At 42.7% G+C, this 23,663-nt stretch overlaps 1 protein-coding gene across 2 annotated transcripts in view; it reads right to left on the bottom strand.

Annotated features, from left to right (window-relative positions):
- Positions 1–23,663, bottom strand: part of FER (FER tyrosine kinase) — a 728,481-nt gene that overhangs the window by 40,487 nt on the left and 664,331 nt on the right. For both annotated transcript variants that reach the window (XM_053701530.1, XM_053701531.1), the window contains exon 18: positions 20,133–20,287. In XM_053701530.1, the coding sequence (XP_053557505.1) occupies positions 20,133–20,287 (155 nt within the window). The remainder of the gene's footprint in view (positions 1–20,132; positions 20,288–23,663) is intronic.

Below are 23,663 nucleotides of genomic sequence, written 5' to 3'. Positions count from 1 at the left end.
GGATGAGGGAAGTGGGGGAGGTATTTAAGCCTTTGGCTGGGGTGTCTTTGCCGCCTCCTGGTGGCCTGGTTCTTAATTCCCAATAGAAATGAATGAAGCCGTGGACTCTCCTCTCCTTTAGATGGAAATCACACCATGTGTTTTACAGTAATTCTGTGTTTTAGTTATTCTGTGTTTGTTTTTGTGTAAGTTTTGTTTGCCATCGGATGTCTTGAACGGGTTGCAGACACAAACGTATTTGAAATAAGAAAATATCACACATAAATTATGCATGCTGTTTTGTTACCTGGTGCACACATCTTTAGACAATCTGAACATTTCAGGACATGCCCTGATGCTTTATTATAAAGTTAGATGCTCTTCCATTAGACTATTATGCCATTTTTTATAGCAGAAATCCATTTACGAATGACTACAACAAAACAGTTGTTAGGGGAATCCTATACAAGTAAAACAAACATGGTATACATGGAAATAATCACCCCATCAGATGTGTTATTGCTTAATGGGACAGTAAGCAGTCAGACCAGGTAATTTTTTACAAAACTAACTCCAGTTAAAGTCTAGCTCAGAAGCCCAAGCAGAAAATTATGCTTGCATTGGCCGAATGGGACTTTAGTGTTTAATCCTAATCCTTTGTGGGATTAAACACACAGTAAGAATTCATTAATGCAAAAATGACAAGCTCTAGTCAATTTAAACTACACACAAATACATTATAAAATCCATTTAAAAGCAGGTAAATTTTGTATTACCGATTATTCACCTATTCCAAATTTTATTTTTTAAATAATGTAGTCAAAGGATTTGATTTAACAATAGGTGGGCATAAGCTGCCTGCATTTAACATTAAAAATATTAAGCTGATTGTGCAATGCAGCGGCCTACTTGAGTGCAGCCAATGATGCGCTAGAGAGGGCTGTCAATTCCAACCCAATCATGATTTCAATATGCTACCTAAAGTGTCGCGGAAAAGTTATATATACATACACGAGAGAGAGAGAGAGAGAGAGAGAGAAGCGCACTCTGAGGAACAACCAGCTCAATAATTTGTTAATTTACTCTATAAAGATTTATCACCTGGTGCAGCTCCTTTTGAACCCCGTAATGCATTTTACAGTATAGAACTTTCCTGTAGTAGATCAGTCTGATCCTGCCTATTAAGGTCAGTCCAGCGCCTAATGATTAACTATATTTTTCTTTGAATTGTGAAAATGTTAGACATACCATAAGCTAAAAGATTTTCTCTCTTTAAAAGGGTATTAAACACCATGAACTTGTACTATAAAATTACTTTTACTACCTGTAGTTTCCCTATAATTTGACACTAAAAATGGTGCACTTTCCAATTCCTGTTAGAAGAAAAAGTGCAGACACCTGGCATTACACGGCTATATTCCAGACAGCCATTGTTTGCACAATACAATCACTTATTTATGAATGTCTCTAATTGGCCTCAGCCGAAAAAGAAACCTAGTTTACAACACACCGAGCCGAGTGATATATGGAAACAAAAACTGTAAATTTATTTTTAATATTTATACAACTGTTATCATTTTAAGGAACACAGCTGCATATTATTCGCAGGCTCATGATTATATTATTCTATTTAGCATTTATTTAGTGTCTCTTTAGCTTTACCTATGGTGTCAGATTGATTGATACAGAAATGCATGGTGTACAGTACACATTCACCACTACCTTATAAGAAATGATATTAGAAATACAACCAGCATGTCTATAAATGATACTTTATTATTTCAGTTGTGAGAAACAGGTGTATGAATTTATATATGGAAGTAAATAAAGAGCATGTAAAATCCGCCATAAACCTAAGCTTAGATTATTCTATAAACTAGGTTTAAAATTCCAGCACGCTGTAATGACAGAATTCGGTTTTCTATGCGGTCTGCAGTGAAACAGAAATACAATAGTGCTCAAAATTGTGTTGCTCTTAATCGTAAAAGCAGCAGCTAACACCATTTATTTTTTACATTCAGGACTATTGTTAAAAGAACCTCAGCACTAGATTGCATAGACTTAAGTGGCCAATCAGAACGTTCTACATTCTCTTCTAAATTCAAAATTCAAGAATTGCAGGTTACAAATGGATGTAGAGGGTTCAATGCATGGCACTTCAGTGGCCGATAACTGTACTAAATATACTAGCACCCGGCAGCTCACTGTACTAAATGTACTAGCAACCGGCCACTCACTGTACTAAATGTACTAGCACCCGGCCACTCACTGTACTAAATGTACTAGCACCCGGCCACTCACTGTACTAAATGTACTAGCACCCGGCCACTCACTGTACTAAATGTACTAAGCACCCGGCCACTCACTGTACTAAATGTACTAGCAACCGGCCACTCACTGTACTAAATGTACTAGCACCCGGCCACTCACTGTACTAAAAGTACTAGCACCCGGCCATTCACTGTACTAAATGTACTAGCACCCGGCCGGTCACTGTACTAAATGTACTAGCACACAGCAGCTCACTGTACTAAATGTACTAGCACCCGGCCGCTCACTGTACTAAATGAACTAGCACACGGCCGGTCAATGTACTAAATGTACTAGCACCCGGCCGCTCACTGTACTAAATGTAATAGAACCCGGCCACTCACTGTACTAAATGTACTAGCACCCGGCAGCTCACTGTACTAAATGTACTAGAACACGGCCGCTCACTGTGCTAAATGTACTAGCACACGGCAGGTCACTGTAATAAATGTACTAGCTCCCAGCAGCTCACTGTACTAAATGTACTAGCACCCAGCAGCTCACTGTACTAAATGTACTAGCACCCAGCAGCTCACTGTACTAAATTTACTAGCACCCGGCCGCTCACTGTACTAAATGTACTAGCACCGGCCCCTCACTGTACTAAATGTACTAGCACCCGGCCGCTCAATGTACTAAATGTGCTAGCACCCAGCAGCTCACTGTACTAAATGTACTAGCACCCAGCTGGTCACTGTGCTAAATGTACTAGCACCCGACAGCTCACTGTACTAAATGTACTAGCACCCAGCAGCTCACTATATTAAATGTACTAGCACCCAGCTGGTCACTGCGCTAAATGTACTAGCATCCGACAGCTCACTGTACTAAATGTACTAGCACCCAGCAGCTCACTGTACTAAATGTACTAGCACCCAGCAGCTCACTGTACTAAATGTACTAGCACCAAGCAGCTCACTGTATTAAATGTACTAGCACCCAGCAGCTCACTGTACTAAATGTACTAGCACCTAGCAGCTCACTGTACTAAATGTACTAGCACCCGGCCGCTCACTGTACTAAATGTACTAGCACGCGGCAGCTCACTGTACTAAATGTACTAGCACCCAGCAGCTCACTGTACTAAATGTACTAGCACCCGGCCGATCACTGTACTAAATGTACTAGAACCCGGCCGCTCACTGTGCTAAATGTACTAGCACACGGCAGGTCACTGTAATAAATGTACTAGCTCCCAGCAGCTCACTGTACTAAATGTACTAGCACCCAGCAGCTCACTGTACTAAATTTACTAGCACCCGGCCACTCACTGTACTAAAAGTACTAGCACCCGGCCATTCACTGTACTAAATGTACTAGCACCCGGCCGGTCACTGTACTAAATGTACTAGCACACAGCAGCTCACTGTACTAAATGTACTAGCACCCGGCCGCTCACTGTACTAAATGAACTAGCACACGGCCGGTCAATGTACTAAATGTACTAGCACCCGGCCGCTCACTGTACTAAATGTAATAGAACCCGGCCACTCACTGTACTAAATGTACTAGCACCCGGCAGCTCACTGTACTAAATGTACTAGAACACGGCCGCTCACTGTGCTAAATGTACTAGCACACGGCAGGTCACTGTAATAAATGTACTAGCTCCCAGCAGCTCACTGTACTAAATGTACTAGCACCCAGCAGCTCACTGTACTAAATTTACTAGCACCCGGCCGCTCACTGTACTAAATGTACTAGCACCGGCCCCTCACTGTACTAAATGTACTAGCACCCGGCCGCTCAATGTATTAAATGTGCTAGCACCCAGCAGCTCACTGTACTAAATGTACTAGCACCCAGCTGGTCACTGTGCTAAATGTACTAGCACCCGACAGCTCACTGTACTAAAAGTACTAGCACCCATTAGCTCACTGTACTAAATGTACTAGCACCCAGCAGCTCACTGTATTAAATGTACTAGCACCCAGTCAGTCAGTGTACTAAATACACTAGCACCCAGCCGGTCCCTGTGCTAAGTGTACTAGCACGCGGCAGCTCACTGTACTAAATGTACTAGCACCCGGCAGCTCACTGTACTAAATGTACTAGCACCCGGCCGCTCACTGTACTAAATGTACTAGAACCCGGCCACTCACTGTACTAAATGTACTAGCACCCGGCAGCTCACTGTACTAAATGTACTAGAACACGGCCGCTCACTGTGCTAAATGTACTAGAACACGGCCGCTCACTGTACTAAATGTACTAGAACACGGCCGCTCACTGTGCTAAATGTACTAGCACCCAGCAGCTCACTGTATTAAATGTACTAGCACCCAGCTGGTCACTGTGCTAAATGTACTAGCACCCGAAGGCTCACTGTACTAAATGTACTAGCACCCAGCAGCTCACTGTACTAAATGTACTAGCACCCAGCAGCTCAATGTACTAAATTTACTAGCACCCGGCCGCTCACTGGACTAAATGTACTAGCACCCGGCCGCTCACTGTACTAAATGTACTAGCACCCGGCAGCTCACTGTACTAAATGTACTAGCACCCAGCAGCTCACTGTATTAAATGTACTAGCACCCAGCAGCTCACTGTACTAAATGTACTAGCACCCAGCAGCTCACTGTACTAAATGTACTAGCACCCAGCCGGTCACTGTACTAAATATACTAGCACCCAGCCGGTCACTGTGCTAAATGTACTAGCACGCGGCAGCTCACTGTACTAAATGTACTAGCACCCAGCAGCTCACTGCACTAAATGTACTAGCACCCGGCCGCTCACTGTACTAAATGTACTAGAACCCGGCCGCTCACTGTGCTAAATGTACTAGCACACGGCAGGTCACTGTACTAAATGTACTAGCACCCGGCAGCTCACTGTACTAAATGTACTAGCATCCGGCCGCTCACTGTACTAAATGTACTAGCACCCAGCCGGTCACTGTACTAAATGTACTAGCATCCGGCCGCTCACTGTACTAAATGTACTAGCACCCAGCCGGTCACTGTACTAAATGTACTAGCACCCAGCCGGTCACTGTACTAAATGTACTAGCACCCAGCAGCTTACTGTACTAAATGTACTAGCAGCCGGCCGCTCACTGTACTAAATCTACTAGCACCCGGCCGCTCACTGTACTAAATGTACTAGCACCCAGCAGCTCACTGTACTAAATGTACTAGCACCCGGCCGCTCACTGTACTAAATGTACTAGCACCCGGCCGCTCACTGTACTAAATGTACTAGCACCCGGCCGCTCACTGTACTAAATGTACTAGCACCCGGCAGCTCACTGTACTAAATGTACTAGCAGCCGGCAGATCACTGTACTAAATGTACTAGTAGCCAGCAGCTCACTGTACTAAATGTACTAGCACCCGGCCGCTCACTGTACTAAATGTACTAGAACCCGGCAACTCACTGTACTAAATGTACTAGCACCCGGCAGCTCACTGTACTAAATGTACTAGAACACGGCCGCTCACTGTGCTAAATGTACTAGCACACGGCAGGTCACTGTAATAAATGTACTAGCTCCCAGCAGCTCACTGTACTAAATGTGCTAGCACCCAGCAGCTCACTGTACTAAATGTACTAGCACCCAGCTGGTCACTGTGCTAAATGTACTAGCACCCGACAGCTCACTGTACTAAATGTACTAGCACCCAGCAGCTCACTGTACTAAATGTACTAGCACCCGGCCGCTCACTGTACTAAATGAACTAGCACACGGCAGCTCACTGTACTAAATGTACTAGCACCCAGCCCCTCACTGTACTAAATGTACAAGCACCCGGCCGCTCAATGTACTAAATGTGCTAGCACCCAGCAGCTCACTGTACTAAATGAACTAGCACCCAGCTGGTCACTGTGCTAAATGTACTAGCACCCGACAGCTCACTGTACTAAATGTACTAGCACCCAGCAGCTCACTGTATTAAATGTACTAGCACCCAGCAGCTCACTGTACTAAATGTACTAGCACCCAGCAGCTCACTGTACTAAATGTACTAGCACCCATCCGGTCACTGTACTAAATATACTAGCACCCAGCCGGTCACTGTGCTAAATGTACTAGCATGCGGCAGCTCACTGTACTAAATGTACTAGCACCCAGCAGCTCACTGTACTAAATGTACTAGCAGCCGGCAGATCACTGTACTAAATGTTCTAGTAGCCAGCAGCTCACTGTACTAAATGTACTAGCACCCGGCCGCTCACTGTACTAAATGTACTAGCACCCAGCAGCTCACTGTACTAAATGTACTAGCACCCATCCGGTCACTGTACTAAATATACTAGCACCCAGCTGGTCACTGTGCTAAATGTACTAGCACCCGACAGCTCACTGTACTAAATGTACTAGCACCCGGCAGCTCACTGTACTAAATGTACTAGCACCCAGCAGCTCACTGTACTAAATGTACTAGCAGCCGGCAGCTCACTGTACTAAATGTACTAGCACCCGGCAGCTCACTGTACTAAATGTACTAGCACCCAGCAGCTCACTGTACTAAATGTACTAACACACAGCAGCTCACTGTACTAAATGTACTAACACACGGCAGCTCACTGTACTAAATGTACTAGCACCCGGCAGCTCACTGTACTAAATGTACTAGCACACGGCAGCTCACTGTACTAAATGTACTAACACAGGGCAGCTCACTGTACTAAATTTACTAGCACCCAGCAGCTCACTGTACTAAATGTACTAGCACATGGCAGCTCACTGTACTAAAAGTACTAGCACACGGCAGCTCACTGTACCAAAAGTACTAGCACCCGGCCGCTCACTGTACTAAATGTACTAGCACACGGCAGCTCACTGTACTAAATGTACTAGCACCCGGCCGCTCACTGTACTAAATGTACTAGCACACGGCCGCTCACTGTGCTAAATGTACTAGCACACGGCAGCTCACTGTACTAAATGTACTAGCACCCAGCCCCTCACTGTACTAAATGTACAAGCACCCGGCCGCTCAATGTACTAAATGTGCTAGCACCCAGCAGCTCACTGTACTAAATGTACTAGCACCCAGCTGGTCACTGTGCTAAATGTACTAGCACCCGACAGCTCACTGTACTAAATGTACTAGCACCCAGCAGCTCACTGTATTAAATGTACTAGCACCCAGCAGCTCACTGTACTAAATGTACTAGCACCCAGATAGCTCACTGTATTAAATGTACTAGCACCCATCCGGTCACTGTATTAAATATACTAGCACCCAGCCGGTCACTGTGCTAAATGTACTAGCATGCGGCAGCTCACTGTACTAAATGTACTAGCACCCAGCAGCTCACTGTACTAAATGTACTAGCAGCCGGCAGATCACTGTACTAAATGTACTAGTAGCCGGCAGCTCACTGTACTAAATGTACTAGCACCCGGCCGCTCACTGTACTAAATGTACTAGAACCCGGCCACTCACTGTACTAAATGTACTAGCACCCGGCAGCTCACTGTACTAAATGTACTAGAACACGGCCGCTCACTGTGCTAAATACACTAGCACACGGCAGGTCACTGTAATAAATATACTAGCTCCCAGCAGCTCACTGTACTAAATGTACTAGCACCCAGCAGCTCACTGTACTAAATGTACTAGCACCCGGGCGCTCACTGTACTAAATGTACTAGCACCCGGCCGCTCACTGTACTAAATGTACTAGCACCCGGCCGCTCACTGTACTAAATGTACTAGCACCCGGCAGCTCACTGTACTAAATGTACTAGCACCCGGCAGCTCACTGTACTAAATGTACTTGCATCCGGCCGCTCACTGCACTAAATGTACTAGCACCCAGCCGGTCACTGTACTAAATGTACTAGCACCCGGCCACTCACTGTACTAAATGTACTAGCACCCGGCCGCTCACTGTACTAAATGTACTAGCACCCGGCCGCTCACTGTACTAAATGTACTAGCACCCGGCCGCTCACTGTACTAAATGTACTAGCACCCGGCCGCTCACTGTACTAAATGTACTAGCACCCAGCAGCTCACTGTACTAAATGTACTAGCACACGGCAGCTCACTGTACTAAAAGTACTAGCACACGGCAGCTCACTGTACTAAAAGTACTAGCACACGGCAGCTCACTGTACTAAAAGTACTAGCACCCGGCCGCTCACTGTACTAAATGTACTAGCACACGGCAGCTCACTGTACTAAATGTACTAGCACACGGCAGCTCACTGTACTAAATGTACTAGCACACGGCCGCTCACTGTGCTAAATGTACTAGCACACGGCAGGTCACTGTAATAAATGTACTAGCTCCCAGCAGCTCACTGTACTAAATGTACTAGCACCCAGCAGCTCACTGTACTAAATGTACTAGCACCCGGCCGCTCACTGTACTAAATGTACTAGTACCCGGCCGCTCACTGTACTAAATGTACTAGCACCCGGCAGCTCACTGTACTAAATGTACTAGCAGCCGGCAGATCACTGTACTAAATGTACTAGTAGCCGGCAGCTCACTGTACTAAATGTACTAGCACCCGGCCGCTCACTGTACTAAATGTACTAGAACCCGGCAACTCACTGTACTAAATGTACTAGCACCCGGCAGCTCACTGTACTAAATGTACTAGAACACGGCCGCTCACTGTGCTAAATGTACTAGCACACGGCAGGTCACTGTAATAAATGTACTAGCTCCCAGCAGCTCACTGTACTAAATGTGCTAGCACCCAGCAGCTCACTGTACTAAATGTACTAGCACCCAGCTGGTCACTGTGCTAAATGTACTAGCACCCGACAGCTCACTGTACTAAATGTACTAGCACCCAGCAGCTCACTGTACTAAATGTACTAGCACCCGGCCGCTCACTGTACTAAATGAACTAGCACACGGCAGCTCACTGTACTAAATGTACTAGCACCCAGCCCCTCACTGTACTAAATGTACAAGCACCCGGCCGCTCAATGTACTAAATGTGCTAGCACCCAGCAGCTCACTGTACTAAATGAACTAGCACCCAGCTGGTCACTGTGCTAAATGTACTAGCACCCGACAGCTCACTGTACTAAATGTACTAGCACCCAGCAGCTCACTGTATTAAATGTACTAGCACCCAGCAGCTCACTGTACTAAATGTACTAGCACCCAGCAGCTCACTGTACTAAATGTACTAGCACCCATCCGGTCACTGTACTAAATATACTAGCACCCAGCTGGTCACTGTGCTAAATGTACTAGCACCCGACAGCTCACTGTACTAAATGTACTAGCACCCGGCAGCTCACTGTACTAAATGTACTAGCACCCAGCAGCTCACTGTACTAAATGTACTAGCAGCCGGCAGCTCACTGTACTAAATGTACTAGCACCCGGCAGCTCACTGTACTAAATGTACTAGCACCCAGCAGCTCACTGTACTAAATGTACTAACACACAGCAGCTCACTGTACTAAATGTACTAACACACGGCAGCTCACTGTACTAAATGTACTAGCACCCGGCAGCTCACTGTACTAAATGTACTAGCACACGGCAGCTCACTGTACTAAATGTACTAACACAGGGCAGCTCACTGTACTAAATTTACTAGCACCCAGCAGCTCACTGTACTAAATGTACTAGCACATGGCAGCTCACTGTACTAAAAGTACTAGCACACGGCAGCTCACTGTACCAAAAGTACTAGCACCCGGCCGCTCACTGTACTAAATGTACTAGCACACGGCAGCTCACTGTACTAAATGTACTAGCACACGGCCGCTCACTGTGCTAAATGTACTAGCACACGGCCGCTCACTGTGCTAAATGTACTAGCACACGGCAGCTCACTGTACTAAATGTACTAGCACCCAGCCCCTCACTGTACTAAATGTACAAGCACCCGGCCGCTCAATGTACTAAATGTGCTAGCACCCAGCAGCTCACTGTACTAAATGTACTAGCACCCAGCTGGTCACTGTGCTAAATGTACTAGCACCCGACAGCTCACTGTACTAAATGTACTAGCACCCAGCAGCTCACTGTATTAAATGTACTAGCACCCAGCAGCTCACTGTACTAAATGTACTAGCACCCAGATAGCTCACTGTATTAAATGTACTAGCACCCATCCGGTCACTGTATTAAATATACTAGCACCCAGCCGGTCACTGTGCTAAATGTACTAGCATGCGGCAGCTCACTGTACTAAATGTACTAGCACCCAGCAGCTCACTGTACTAAATGTACTAGCAGCCGGCAGATCACTGTACTAAATGTACTAGTAGCCGGCAGCTCACTGTACTAAATGTACTAGCACCCGGCCGCTCACTGTACTAAATGTACTAGAACCCGGCCACTCACTGTACTAAATGTACTAGCACCCGGCAGCTCACTGTACTAAATGTACTAGAACACGGCCGCTCACTGTACTAAATACACTAGCACACGGCAGGTCACTGTAATAAATATACTAGCTCCCAGCAGCTCACTGTACTAAATGTACTAGCACCCAGCAGCTCACTGTACTAAATGTACTAGCACCCGGGCGCTCACTGTACTAAATGTACTTGCACCCGGCCGCTCACTGTACTAAATGTACTAGCACCCGGCCGCTCACTGTACTAAATGTACTAGCACCCGGCAGCTCACTGTACTAAATGTACTAGCACCCGGCAGCTCACTGTACTAAATGTACTTGCATCCGGCCGCTCACTGCACTAAATGTACTAGCACCCAGCCGGTCACTGTACTAAATGTACTAGCACCCGGCCACTCACTGTACTAAATGTACTAGCACCCGGCCGCTCACTGTACTAAATGTACTAGCACCCGGCCGCTCACTGTACTAAATGTACTAGCACCCGGCCGCTCACTGTACTAAATGTACTAGCACCCGGCCGCTCACTGTACTAAATGTACTAGCACACAGCAGCTCACTGTACTAAATGTACTAGCACACGGCAGCTCACTGTACTAAATGTACTAGCACACGGCAGCTCACTGTACTAAAAGTACTAGCACACGGCAGCTCACTGTACTAAAAGTACTAGCACCCGGCCGCTCACTGTACTAAATGTACTAGCACACGGCAGCTCACTGTACTAAATGTACTAGCACACGGCAGCTCACTGTACTAAATGTACTAGCACACGGCCGCTCACTGTGCTAAATGTACTAGCACACGGCAGGTCACTGTAATAAATGTACTAGCTCCCAGCAGCTCACTGTACTAAATGTACTAGCACCCAGCAGCTCACTGTACTAAATGTACTAGCACCCGGCCGCTCACTGTACTAAATGTACTAGTACCCGGCCGCTCACTGTACTAAATGTACTAGCACCCGGCAGCTCACTGTACTAAATGTACTAGCAGCCGGCAGATCACTGTACTAAATGTACTAGTAGCCGGCAGCTCACTGTACTAAATGTACTAGCACCCGGCCGCTCACTGTACTAAATGTACTAGAACCCGGCAACTCACTGTACTAAATGTACTAGCACCCGGCAGCTCACTGTACTAAATGTACTAGAACACGGCCGCTCACTGTGCTAAATGTACTAGCACACGGCAGGTCACTGTAATAAATGTACTAGCTCCCAGCAGCTCACTGTACTAAATGTGCTAGCACCCAGCAGCTCACTGTACTAAATGTACTAGCACCCAGCTGGTCACTGTGCTAAATGTACTAGCACCCGACAGCTCACTGTACTAAATGTACTAGCACCCAGCAGCTCACTGTACTAAATGTACTAGCACCCGGCCGCTCACTGTACTAAATGTACTAGCACACGGCAGCTCACTGTACTAAATGTACTAGCACCCAGCCCCTCACTGTACTAAATGTACAAGCACCCGGCCGCTCAATGTACTAAATGTGCTAGCACCCAGCAGCTCACTGTACTAAATGAACTAGCACCCAGCTGGTCACTGTGCTAAATGTACTAGCACCCGACAGCTCACTGTACTAAATGTACTAGCACCCAGCAGCTCACTGTATTAAATGTACTAGCACCCAGCAGCTCACTGTACTAAATGTACTAGCACCCAGCAGCTCACTGTACTAAATGTACTAGCACCCATCCGGTCACTGTACTAAATATACTAGCACCCAGCCGGTCACTGTGCTAAATGTACTAGCATGCGGCAGCTCACTGTACTAAATGTACTAGCACCCAGCAGCTCACTGTACTAAATGTACTAGCAGCCGGCAGATCACTGTACTAAATGTTCTAGTAGCCAGCAGCTCACTGTACTAAATGTACTAGCACCCGGCCGCTCACTGTACTAAATGTACTAGCACCCAGCAGCTCACTGTACTAAATGTACTAGCACCCATCCGGTCACTGTACTAAATATACTAGCACCCAGCTGGTCACTGTGCTAAATGTACTAGCACCCGACAGCTCACTGTACTAAATGTACTAGCACCCGGCAGCTCACTGTACTAAATGTACTAGCACCCAGCAGCTCACTGTACTAAATGTACTAGCAGCCGGCAGCTCACTGTACTAAATGTACTAGCACCCGGCAGCTCACTGTACTAAATGTACTAGCACCCAGCAGCTCACTGTACTAAATGTACTAACACACAGCAGCTCACTGTACTAAATGTACTAACACACGGCAGCTCACTGTACTAAATGTACTAGCACCCGGCAGCTCACTGTACTAAATGTACTAGCACACGGCAGCTCACTGTACTAAATGTACTAACACAGGGCAGCTCACTGTACTAAATTTACTAGCACCCAGCAGCTCACTGTACTAAATGTACTAGCACATGGCAGCTCACTGTACTAAAAGTACTAGCACACGGCAGCTCACTGTACCAAAAGTACTAGCACCCGGCCGCTCACTGTACTAAATGTACTAGCACACGGCAGCTCACTGTACTAAATGTACTAGCACACGGCCGCTCACTGTGCTAAATGTACTAGCACACGGCCGCTCACTGTGCTAAATGTACTAGCACACGGCAGCTCACTGTACTAAATGTACTAGCACCCAGCCCCTCACTGTACTAAATGTACAAGCACCCGGCCGCTCAATGTACTAAATGTGCTAGCACCCAGCAGCTCACTGTACTAAATGTACTAGCACCCAGCTGGTCACTGTGCTAAATGTACTAGCACCCGACAGCTCACTGTACTAAATGTACTAGCACCCAGCAGCTCACTGTATTAAATGTACTAGCACCCAGCAGCTCACTGTACTAAATGTACTAGCACCCAGATAGCTCACTGTATTAAATGTACTAGCACCCATCCGGTCACTGTATTAAATATACTAGCACCCAGCCGGTCACTGTGCTAAATGTACTAGCATGCGGCAGCTCACTGTACTAAATGTACTAGCACCCAGCAGCTCACTGTACTAAATGTACTAGCAGCCGGCAGATCACTGTACTAAATGTACTAGTAGCCGGCAGCTCACTGTACTAAATGTACTAGCACCCGGCCGCTCACTGTACTAAATGTACTAGAACCCGGCCACTCACTGTACTAAATGTACTAGCACCCGGCAGCTCACTGTACTAAATGTACTAGAACACGGCCGCTCACTGTGCTAAATACACTAGCACACGGCAGGTCACTGTAATAAATATACTAGCTCCCAGCAGCTCACTGTACTAAATGTACTAGCACCCAGCAGCTCACTGTACTAAATGTACTAGCACCCGGGCGCTCACTGTACTAAATGTACTTGCACCCGGCCGCTCACTGTACTAAATGTACTAGCACCCGGCCGCTCACTGTACTAAATGTACTAGCACCCGGCAGCTCACTGTACTAAATGTACTAGCACCCGGCAGCTCACTGTACTAAATGTACTTGCATCCGGCCTCTCACTGCACTAAATGTACTAGCACCCAGCCGGTCACTGTACTAAATGTACTAGCACCCGGCCACTCACTGTACTAAATGTACTAGCACCCGGCCGCTCACTGTACTAAATGTACTAGCACCCGGCCGCTCACTGTACTAAATGTACTAGCACCCGGCCGCTCACTGTACTAAATGTACTAGCACCCGGCCGCTCACTGTACTAAATGTACTAGCACACAGCAGCTCACTGTACTAAATGTACTAGCACACGGCAGCTCACTGTACTAAAAGTACTAGCACACGGCAGCTCACTGTACTAAAAGTACTAGCACACGGCAGCTCACTGTACTAAAAGTACTAGCACCCGGCCGCTCACTGTACTAAATGTACTAGCACACGGCAGCTCACTGTACTAAATGTACTAGCACACGGCAGCTCACTGTACTAAATGTACTAGCACACGGCCGCTCACTGTGCTAAATGTACTAGCACACGGCAGGTCACTGTAATAAATGTACTAGCTCCCAGCAGCTCACTGTACTAAATGTACTAGCACCCAGCAGCTCACTGTACTAAATGTACTAGCACCCGGCCGCTCACTGTACTAAATGTACTAGTACCCGGCCGCTCACTGTACTAAATGTACTAGCACACAGCAGCTCACTGTACTAAATGTACTAGCACCCGGCCGCTCACTGTACTAAATGAACTAGCACACGGCAGCTCACTGTACTAAATGTACTAGCACCCGGCAATTCACTGTACTAAATGTACTAGCACCCAGCAGCTCACTGTACTAAATGTACTAACACACAGCAGCTCACTGTACTAAATGTACTGGCACACGGCAGCTCACTGTACTAAATGCACTAGCATCCGGCAGCTCACTGTACTAAATGTACTAGCACCCAGCAGCTCACTCTACTAAATGTACTAACACACGGCAGCTCACTGTACTAAATGTACTAACACACGGCAGCTCACTGTACTAAATGTACTAGCACCCAGCAGCTCACTGTACTAAATGTACTAGCACCCAGCAGCTCACTAGGGCTGCAACTAATGATTATTTTCATAATCGATTAATCGGCCAATTATTTTTTCGATTAATCGACTAATCGGATAAAAAAAAAATCAATATTTTAGCATTTTTGCTCTGTATTGGTTTCACTATAATTATCTGCTCTCTTGTTGCACACACTTATTTTATACTTTTTTTAAGACAAACAGGGTTTTCTGTACATATAATGATAAAAATGCACTTTTTAAAACATACAATTAAAAAAGAATTGTATCTATTGCTATGACCTAACACAAACAATGGTTTTCCATTTATGACATATCGTGACTGGTTGTCACTTGGATCACTTGACAATAGGGACACTTTGTTGGGCGTCACTGGGCTCCCTTGCTCCTGAGGCATCCAGGAATAGCCCACAATAATTGATACCAGCATGCATTACAACATGCCAGTATCCAGGCCCCATATAAGTATACAATCGCTGTGATGGGCTGTCGTAGTAATTGTATGCACTAACATTCATACATGATTTCCACAGCACTGTTGCTGGATAGCTTCAAATGCAGGCGTCCAGCAACAGCATAAGAAACACTCTGATCTCAGAGTGTATCTCAAGTACCCAGTCCCTACGATCACTTTCTTGGGGTTGCCTTCATAGAAATATTTCTGCACTGCCTCAGCTGAGGCATGCTATCGTTGAGACTAGTGTTATCACATCCCAGGATGTGATCACCATACAGAGTTCATATAAACCAGTTAGGGCACCACTGACTCAACTCAGCACTTACAATACAATGTTTTAAAACAAACTGCCAAATGGTAGTTAACATATATTAATTTTATTTATAGACCCTTTTTTTATCAACCTTTATAAGAAGTTGGTGCTGTTCAAAACCTAAAACAATCATTTTCTGCTATGAAAGAAATTGTTAAATACTCTTTGCTTTTATGGATTTAAGCAAGACGGTTTAATACTTTGATGCTTTTAGCTCCACACACTGCACAAAAGAATTATTGTAATAGTGTGTTAACTGACTTGACGTCACTGGATTTAGTGTGCATTTAAATTAACCATCTTTTCCAGCTGTGCTAAATTAGTTTCGGAGTTTAATAGACCATAATTAAGAACATTCAATGTTCGGTTGGAGGTAACATTACTTTTCTTGTATGCTTATCAACTTGCTTCAAACTTTGGCAAGCTGTAATTTAACACTTTTCAATAAAGCTATTATTTTTGGTTTATTTTAAATGTAATTAAGTTTCACAAGACAGCAGAAGCAGGGTAAAAAGAATTAGCACTGTTTAGTACAATAATACTTGATCAAAGGATTCAAAGAACACTGCTTATTTGAATAACATCTTTTCTATTTAGCATGTTGTGTCTCATTAAAATGACATATTTCTAATAACAACCAGAAGCAATCTGGCATATGCAAGCATCTTGCGTATACACAAACCAACAGTGCATCTGCTAGTGTCAATTTTGTACAAAACAAATAAACAATAAAAAATAAACACAAATTCCATCCAGTATTTAATTCTTTCTTCATCTGTAAACATCAGCAAGAATAAATCACAGATTGCGCAAAGCATATACTGCAGCTTTAATTTTAATCTGTAAATTCTTTACATAAACTGCATGGAACATGAAAAAGATTAGTGTTCCAAGTAACGATTTATTTATGGAAACTTCATGACAGCCATGAAACAGTTTTTAGTTTTACTTCTTGGCTTTTAAATACCTATAACGGTTCTGAGCTTGAGTGTCCTTGTTTGAAACTTGGGCAGATTCAATAATTATTTTTATTTGCATGTTTATACATTTTTAGGGCTAGCGAACATGAAAACAAGATTGAACACATTTTATTTTACTATGCATTTAGACTGCATCATGCATGGCTATTGAAGGCACGTGTTATATTGGTAAGCTTATTACTCTTTCCCTTATTACACTAAACAAAAAACCACAGTAACATAAATGAGTGATTCTAGATCAAACTGCAAAGATCCTTTGATACTTTGTATTAAAATACAGTAGTAAAATAACATGCTAAATGAGTTGTCTCGATATTGCCCTTGAATATATTTAATGAATGTCATATTTCAAGCCCTTTTATTTCTAGGGCAAACACAGCTCCAATTGATGAAGCTCTTGTCATAAAGCATCCTTTCCTTATATTGATTTTGTTTCGCTCTTGTACTCATACACAATCAAACAAACAGTGCTTTAATAATACCTATACTATTGCTTTGTTATTTTCAATTAAAAATAGGCTAAGAAACCCCCCCAAAATTAAACAATGAATGTATAAAAATCACTGAGCAGCAAATTAGAAATACACCAATATCAATAATAAGATGCCCACTTTTTACTCTTTTGCTGGTAGAAAACTGAGGTATATTTAGAGAGAAAACATATCCAATCATAACCACTTGAAACACACACCTTCCATTCTATCAATCACTCAATATTTTTGGCCGAATATATCACTAACAAAATGTACCATCTCATAGTTGGGTTACCAATATACCCTACATACTTCAGCCAATAAAAATTTTGTTATATGAATCAAAATTACGAATCCTAAAGGATTCATAGATATTAGGCCAATCGACTTCCGACATCAGCATGTAATGAAAGATATATTGTACGACAAACATATAAGTTAACACTTCTATTTTATTGAGGATAATTGTGAATTGATATTCTCCAACAGAGTAGTATTTGGGAGATAAGCAAATTGTTTATGATCTTATAGAACTATGGTAGGAAAGTGAAGGCTCATCAGACCCCTCCAATGATTGGGTTACTAAACTAAAAACTAAATCTTCTTTAATGGCCTATATATACATTTTTGCAAATTATCTCAATTACTGGCCCAGGATAAAATGAGTAAATCGGATGATATGATTATTAAATTGGTAATATCATACAGCTTATGGTAATGCATATTTAAGAAGGCAATTATACATGGTTGTAAATGATAATGGGTTAATCCTACTAGACATTTTTTGGCCTAGTATAATGAATTATTGCAGGGTCACACAACTAAACATTTTGACCACGTCTACATTATTTATATTCCAAGTTACATAGTAGATGAGGTTGAAAAAATACAGAAGTCCATCAAGTTTAACCTATACAAATCTTAATACATTTACAATAAAAGCTCCAGTAGATCTTTAAATTATCTCATTAAAAAGGTGACACATTTAACACCAGCAATCATATCCCTGAATTCTGTTTCTAGCCATAAATGTATCTAAACCATTTTTTTTAAATGTATCTCACATATTGGCATTCACTACCTTCTTAGATAATAAGTTCCACAATTTGATTGCTTTTACACAAAAAAAAATCATTTACGTTGATTGAAATTAATTCTCCTTTCTTCCAGCCTTAACTTGTGAAATCTTGTCTCAAACAATTTTCTTGGAATAAACAGAGATCCTGCCATCTCTGTATATGGGCCTTGAATATACTCATGTCACCTCTCAAGTGGATTTTTCTATCACATGTATATTCTGTGAGTTCTTGCACATGCTTAGTAGGAGCTGGTGTAAATATAAAAAGACTGTTCACTTTTTGTTAATGGAAGATCCAGTTTGGCTAGCCTCTTCTTATAGCTTAAATTCTCCATTCCCCTTATTCGTTTTGTGGCCCTTCTCTGAACTTTTTCTAATATATTTTTTCTAAGTCTGTAATGTAATTTTTTGAGATTGGTCCTGAAAACTTTTCTCTATACTCAAGGTGAGGTCTTACCAATGATTTATATAGTGACAGAATTATGCTTTCCTCCCTTGCATCAATGCCCTTTTTTATACATGCTAGTATCTTATTAGCCTTATAAGCCACTGCCCTGCATTGTGCACCCATCTTTATTTAGCACGTTATCTATTACTACTCCCAAATTCCTTTCCTCCTCTAGTATGCTTAAGTCTAGTCCCATTTAAATAGGCTGCCTGCTTATTTTTTTACTTCCAAAATGTAGAACCTTGCAGTTATGGAACTCACTGTTTGGCTATGTGTGTAAATGAAAGGTGCACCTAATAACAAACTCAATGTTTGGCTATCTGTGTAAATGAAAGGTGCACCTAATAACAAATGTATATTATGGTAAACTGAAACATATTTAAATAACAGATAAGTCTTGATTGAATGTTTGCATTTTTTTGCACCATGGACCTTTGACATAAGAATGGATAAAGGTGTTCTTCAACCCCTTGAGTGTTAACGACGGCTCTGAGCCATCGCAGAGTTTCCCACTCTGGTGCTAACGACGGCTCAGAGCCATCACTAGCACTCTCCCACCTTAAGGGGAGATCTGGGGGCTCCCACGCCTCATAGTGACAGGCATCGCCGGGGCTTCACGTTATGCGCGGTGACGTCACGCGCAATGACGTGATGGCGTCACTGCGCAACTTTACTTAAACTTAACAATGTTAAGTATAGGAGCAGGGGACATGCTGCTTAGAAGCCTGTATCTCAGGCATCTAAGCAGCTACAGACCCCTAGGTCCCACCGTTGGAAAGGTAATCGCCTAACCTTTTTCCAGACTAACAATGTAAGTCTGGAAAAAAAAAAAAGTTAAAAAAAAAAAAAGTTAAAAAAAAAAAGCTTAGAACCCAGGTGGGAAAGTGCTTAGCACTCAAAGTGTTAATAAATTACTATTACTGTTCATCCAGTAAGCTAAGTACAGCAATGTTTATAGATGTTATTAAAACAAGACCCATATGTATTTGTTAGAACACTGTTTATATTATGATATTCAGCTTTTTTAGTTCAATATCTTTTTTCTGAGCTTGTTATTTTCTTAAGAGCTGCCGTATCCATTATTTATTAAAAAAATACCCTGTTTCTTTTTTCACATAGCACATATAAATTGCTTCTTCATTTTAAGTGCTGTTAACTGCCAAAACACCAGATAATAACTGATGGTGTTTCATAAGAAGACATGGAATAAATCATTAAGCTCTAATTACTCCAAGATAATTAAATATAACTGGCCCTAGTGAATGCAGAATATTTAATGTACAATTGCGATCTGTCATAGGAAAAACCATACTGTGAACTTACCATAGTTAAGAGCTTCTGGCGCAGTCCATTTAATAGGGATTTGTTTTAAACCTGAAGATGAATATATTCCATCATCTTCTTGACGAGACATGCCAAAGTCACTAATTTTCAATACGTTATTTTCACCTACTAGGCAATTCCGTGCTGCTAGGTCCCTATGATAAAAAAAAAAAAAGAAAAAAAGAAAATAAATTACATTTACATTCAAATTAGCAACAAAAACAAGGAAAATAAAGTGTATCAAACAAACATACGTGATCTGTCAAAATGTAATTACAATAAAATGCAAGCTATAACACTAATAGTATCATTACTTTAATTTTTTTATACTTAAAACAGAAATATAATCACAAAATTTGACTACCTACAGATAGTCATATGCCCTCTTGTTATTAGGAACTTAACAGTAGTTTTCATCTACAAAAGAGACACTTAAGGAGGCAACACCTATGGAAAAACATAATTTATGTAAGAACTTACCTGATAAATTCATTTCTTTCATATTAGCAAGAGTCCATGAGCTAGTGACGTATGGGATATACATTCCTACCAGGAGGGGCAAAGTTTCCCAAACCTCAAAATGCCTACAAATACACCCCTCACCACACTCACAAATCAGTTTAACGCATAGCCAAGAAGTGGGGTGATAAGAAAAAAGTGCGAAAGCATAAAAAAATAAGGAATTGGAATAATTGTGCTTTATACAAAAAAATCATAACCACCACAAAAAAGGGTGGGCCTCATGGACTCTTGCTAATATGAAAGAAATGAATTTATCAGGTAAGTTCTTACATACATTATGTTTTCTTTCATGTAATTAGCAAGAGTCCATGAGCTAGTGACGTATGGGATAATGAATACCAAGATGTGGATCTTCCAAGAGTCACTAGAGAGGGAGGGATAAAATAAAGACAGCCAATTCCGCTGAAAATAATCCACACCCAAAACAAAGTTTAAATCTTATAATGAAAAAAACAAATTATAAGCAGAAGAATCAAACTGAAACAGCTGCCTGAAGTACTTTTCTACCAAAAACTGCTTCAGAAGAAGAAAACACATCAAAATGGTAGAATTTAGAAAAAGTATGCAAAGAAGACCAAGTTGCTGCTTTGCAAATCTGATCAACCGAAGCTTCATTCCTAAACGCCCAGGAAGTAGAAACTGACCTAGTAGAATGAGCTGTAATCCTTTGAGGCGGAGTTTTACCCGACTCGACATAAGCATGATGAATCAAAGACTTTAACCAAGACGCCAAAGAAATGGCAGAGGCCTTCTGACCTTTCCTAGAACCGGAAAAGATAACAAATAGACTAGAAGTCTTTCGGAAATTTTTAGTAGCTTCAACATAATATTTCAAAGCTCTAACTACATCCAAAGAATGCAACAATCTTTCCTTAGAATTTTTAGGATTAGGACACAATGAAGGAACCACAATTTTTCTACTAATGTTGTAAGAATTCACAACCTTAGGTAAAAATTTAAAAGAAGTTCGCAACACCGCCTTATCCTGATGAAAAATCAGAAAAGGAGACTCACAAGAAAGAGCAGATAATTCAGAAACTCTTCTAGCAGAAGAGATAGCCAAAAGAAACAAAACTTTCCAAGAAAGTAATTTAATGTCCAGCGAATGCATAGGTTCAAACGGAGGAGCTTGAAGAGCCCCCAGAACCAAATTCAAACTCCAAGGAGGAGAAATTGACTTAATAACAGGTTTTATACGAACCAAAGCTTGTACAAAACAATGAATATCAGGAAGACTAGTAATCTTTCTGTGGAAAAGAACAGAGATTTGTCCTTTCAAGTTACTTGCAGACAAACCTTTATCCAAACCATCCTGAAGAAACTGTAAAATTCTAGGAATTCTAAAAGAATGCCAAGAAAAATGATGAGAAAAACACCAAGAAATGTAAATCTTCCAGACTCGATAATATATCTTCCTAGATACAGATTTACGAGCCTGTAACATAGTATTAATCACAGAGTCAGAGAAACCTCTATGACTGAGAATCAAGCGTTCAATCTCCATACCTTCAAATTTAAGGATTTGAGATCCTGATGGAAAAAAGGACCTTGCGATAGAAGGTCTGGTCTTAACGGAAGACTCCACGGTTGGCAAGTGGCCATCCGGACAAGATCCGCATACCAAAACCTGTGAGGCCATGCTGGAGCCACCAGCAGAACAAACGGGCACTCCTTTAGAATCTTGGAAATCACTCTTGGAAGAAGAACTAGAGGCGGAAAGATATAGGCAGGATGATACTTCCAAGGAAGTGACAATGCATCCACTGCCTCCGCCTGAGGATCCCTGGATCTGGACAGATACCTGGGAAGTTTCTTGTTTAGATGAGAAGCCATCAGATCTATTTCTGGAAGTCCCCACATTTGAACAATCTGAAGAAATACCTCTGGGTGAAGAGACCATTCGCCCGGATGTAACGTTTGGCGACTGAGATAATCCGCTTCCCAATTGTCTATACCTGGGATATGAACCTGCAGAAATTAGACAGGAGCTGGATTCCGCCCATACCAGTATTCGAGATACTTCTTTCATAGCCAGAGGACTGTGAGTCCCTCCTTGATGATTGACATATGCCACGGTTGTGACATTGTCCGTCTGAAAACAAATGAACGACTCTCTCTTTAGAAGAGGCCATGACTGAAGAGCTCTGAAAATTGCACGGAGTTCCAAAATGTTGATTGGTAATCTCACCACCTGAGATTCCCAAACCCCTTGTGCTGTCAGAGACCCCCAAACAGCTCCCCAACCTGTCAGACTTGCATCTGTTGAAATCACAGTCCAGGTCGGAAGAACAAAAGAAGCCGCCTGAACTAAACGGTGGTCTGTCCACCACGTCAGAGAGTGTCGTATAATCGGTTTTAAAGATATTAATTGAGATATCTTTGTATAATCCCTGCACCACTGGCTCAGCATACAGAGCTGAAGAGGTCGCATGTGAAAACGAGCAAAGGGGATCGCGTCCGATGCAGCAGTCATAAGACCTAGAATTTCCATGCATAAGGCTACCGAAGGGAATGATTGAGACTGAAAGTTTCGACAAGCTAAAACCAATTTTAGACGTCTCTTGTCTGTCAGAGACAGAGTCATGGACACTGAATCTATCTGGAAACCTAAAAAGGTTACCCTTGTCTGAGGAATCAATTAACTTTTTGGTAAATTGATCCTCCAACCATGTTCTCGAAGAAACAATACAAGTCGATTCGTATGAGATTCTGCTAAATGTGAAGACTGAGCAAGTACCAAGATATCGTCCAAATAAGGAAATACCACAATACCCTGTTCTCTGATTACAGACAGAAGGGCACCGAGAACCTTTGTAAAAATCCTTGGAGCTGTTGCTAGGCCAAACGGCAGAGCCACAAACTGGTAATGCTTGTCTAGGAAAGAGAATCTCAGAAACTGATAGTGATCTGGATGAATCGGAATATGCAGATATGCATCCTGTAAATCTATTGTGGACATATAATGCCCTTGCTGAACAAAAGGCAGAATAGTCCTTATAGTTACCATTT

This window comes from Bombina bombina, chromosome 2, assembly GCF_027579735.1.
Source record: "Bombina bombina isolate aBomBom1 chromosome 2, aBomBom1.pri, whole genome shotgun sequence".
Taxonomy (NCBI): Eukaryota; Metazoa; Chordata; class Amphibia; order Anura; family Bombinatoridae; genus Bombina; species Bombina bombina.
This window is presented reverse-complemented; position numbering and strand designations above follow the sequence as displayed.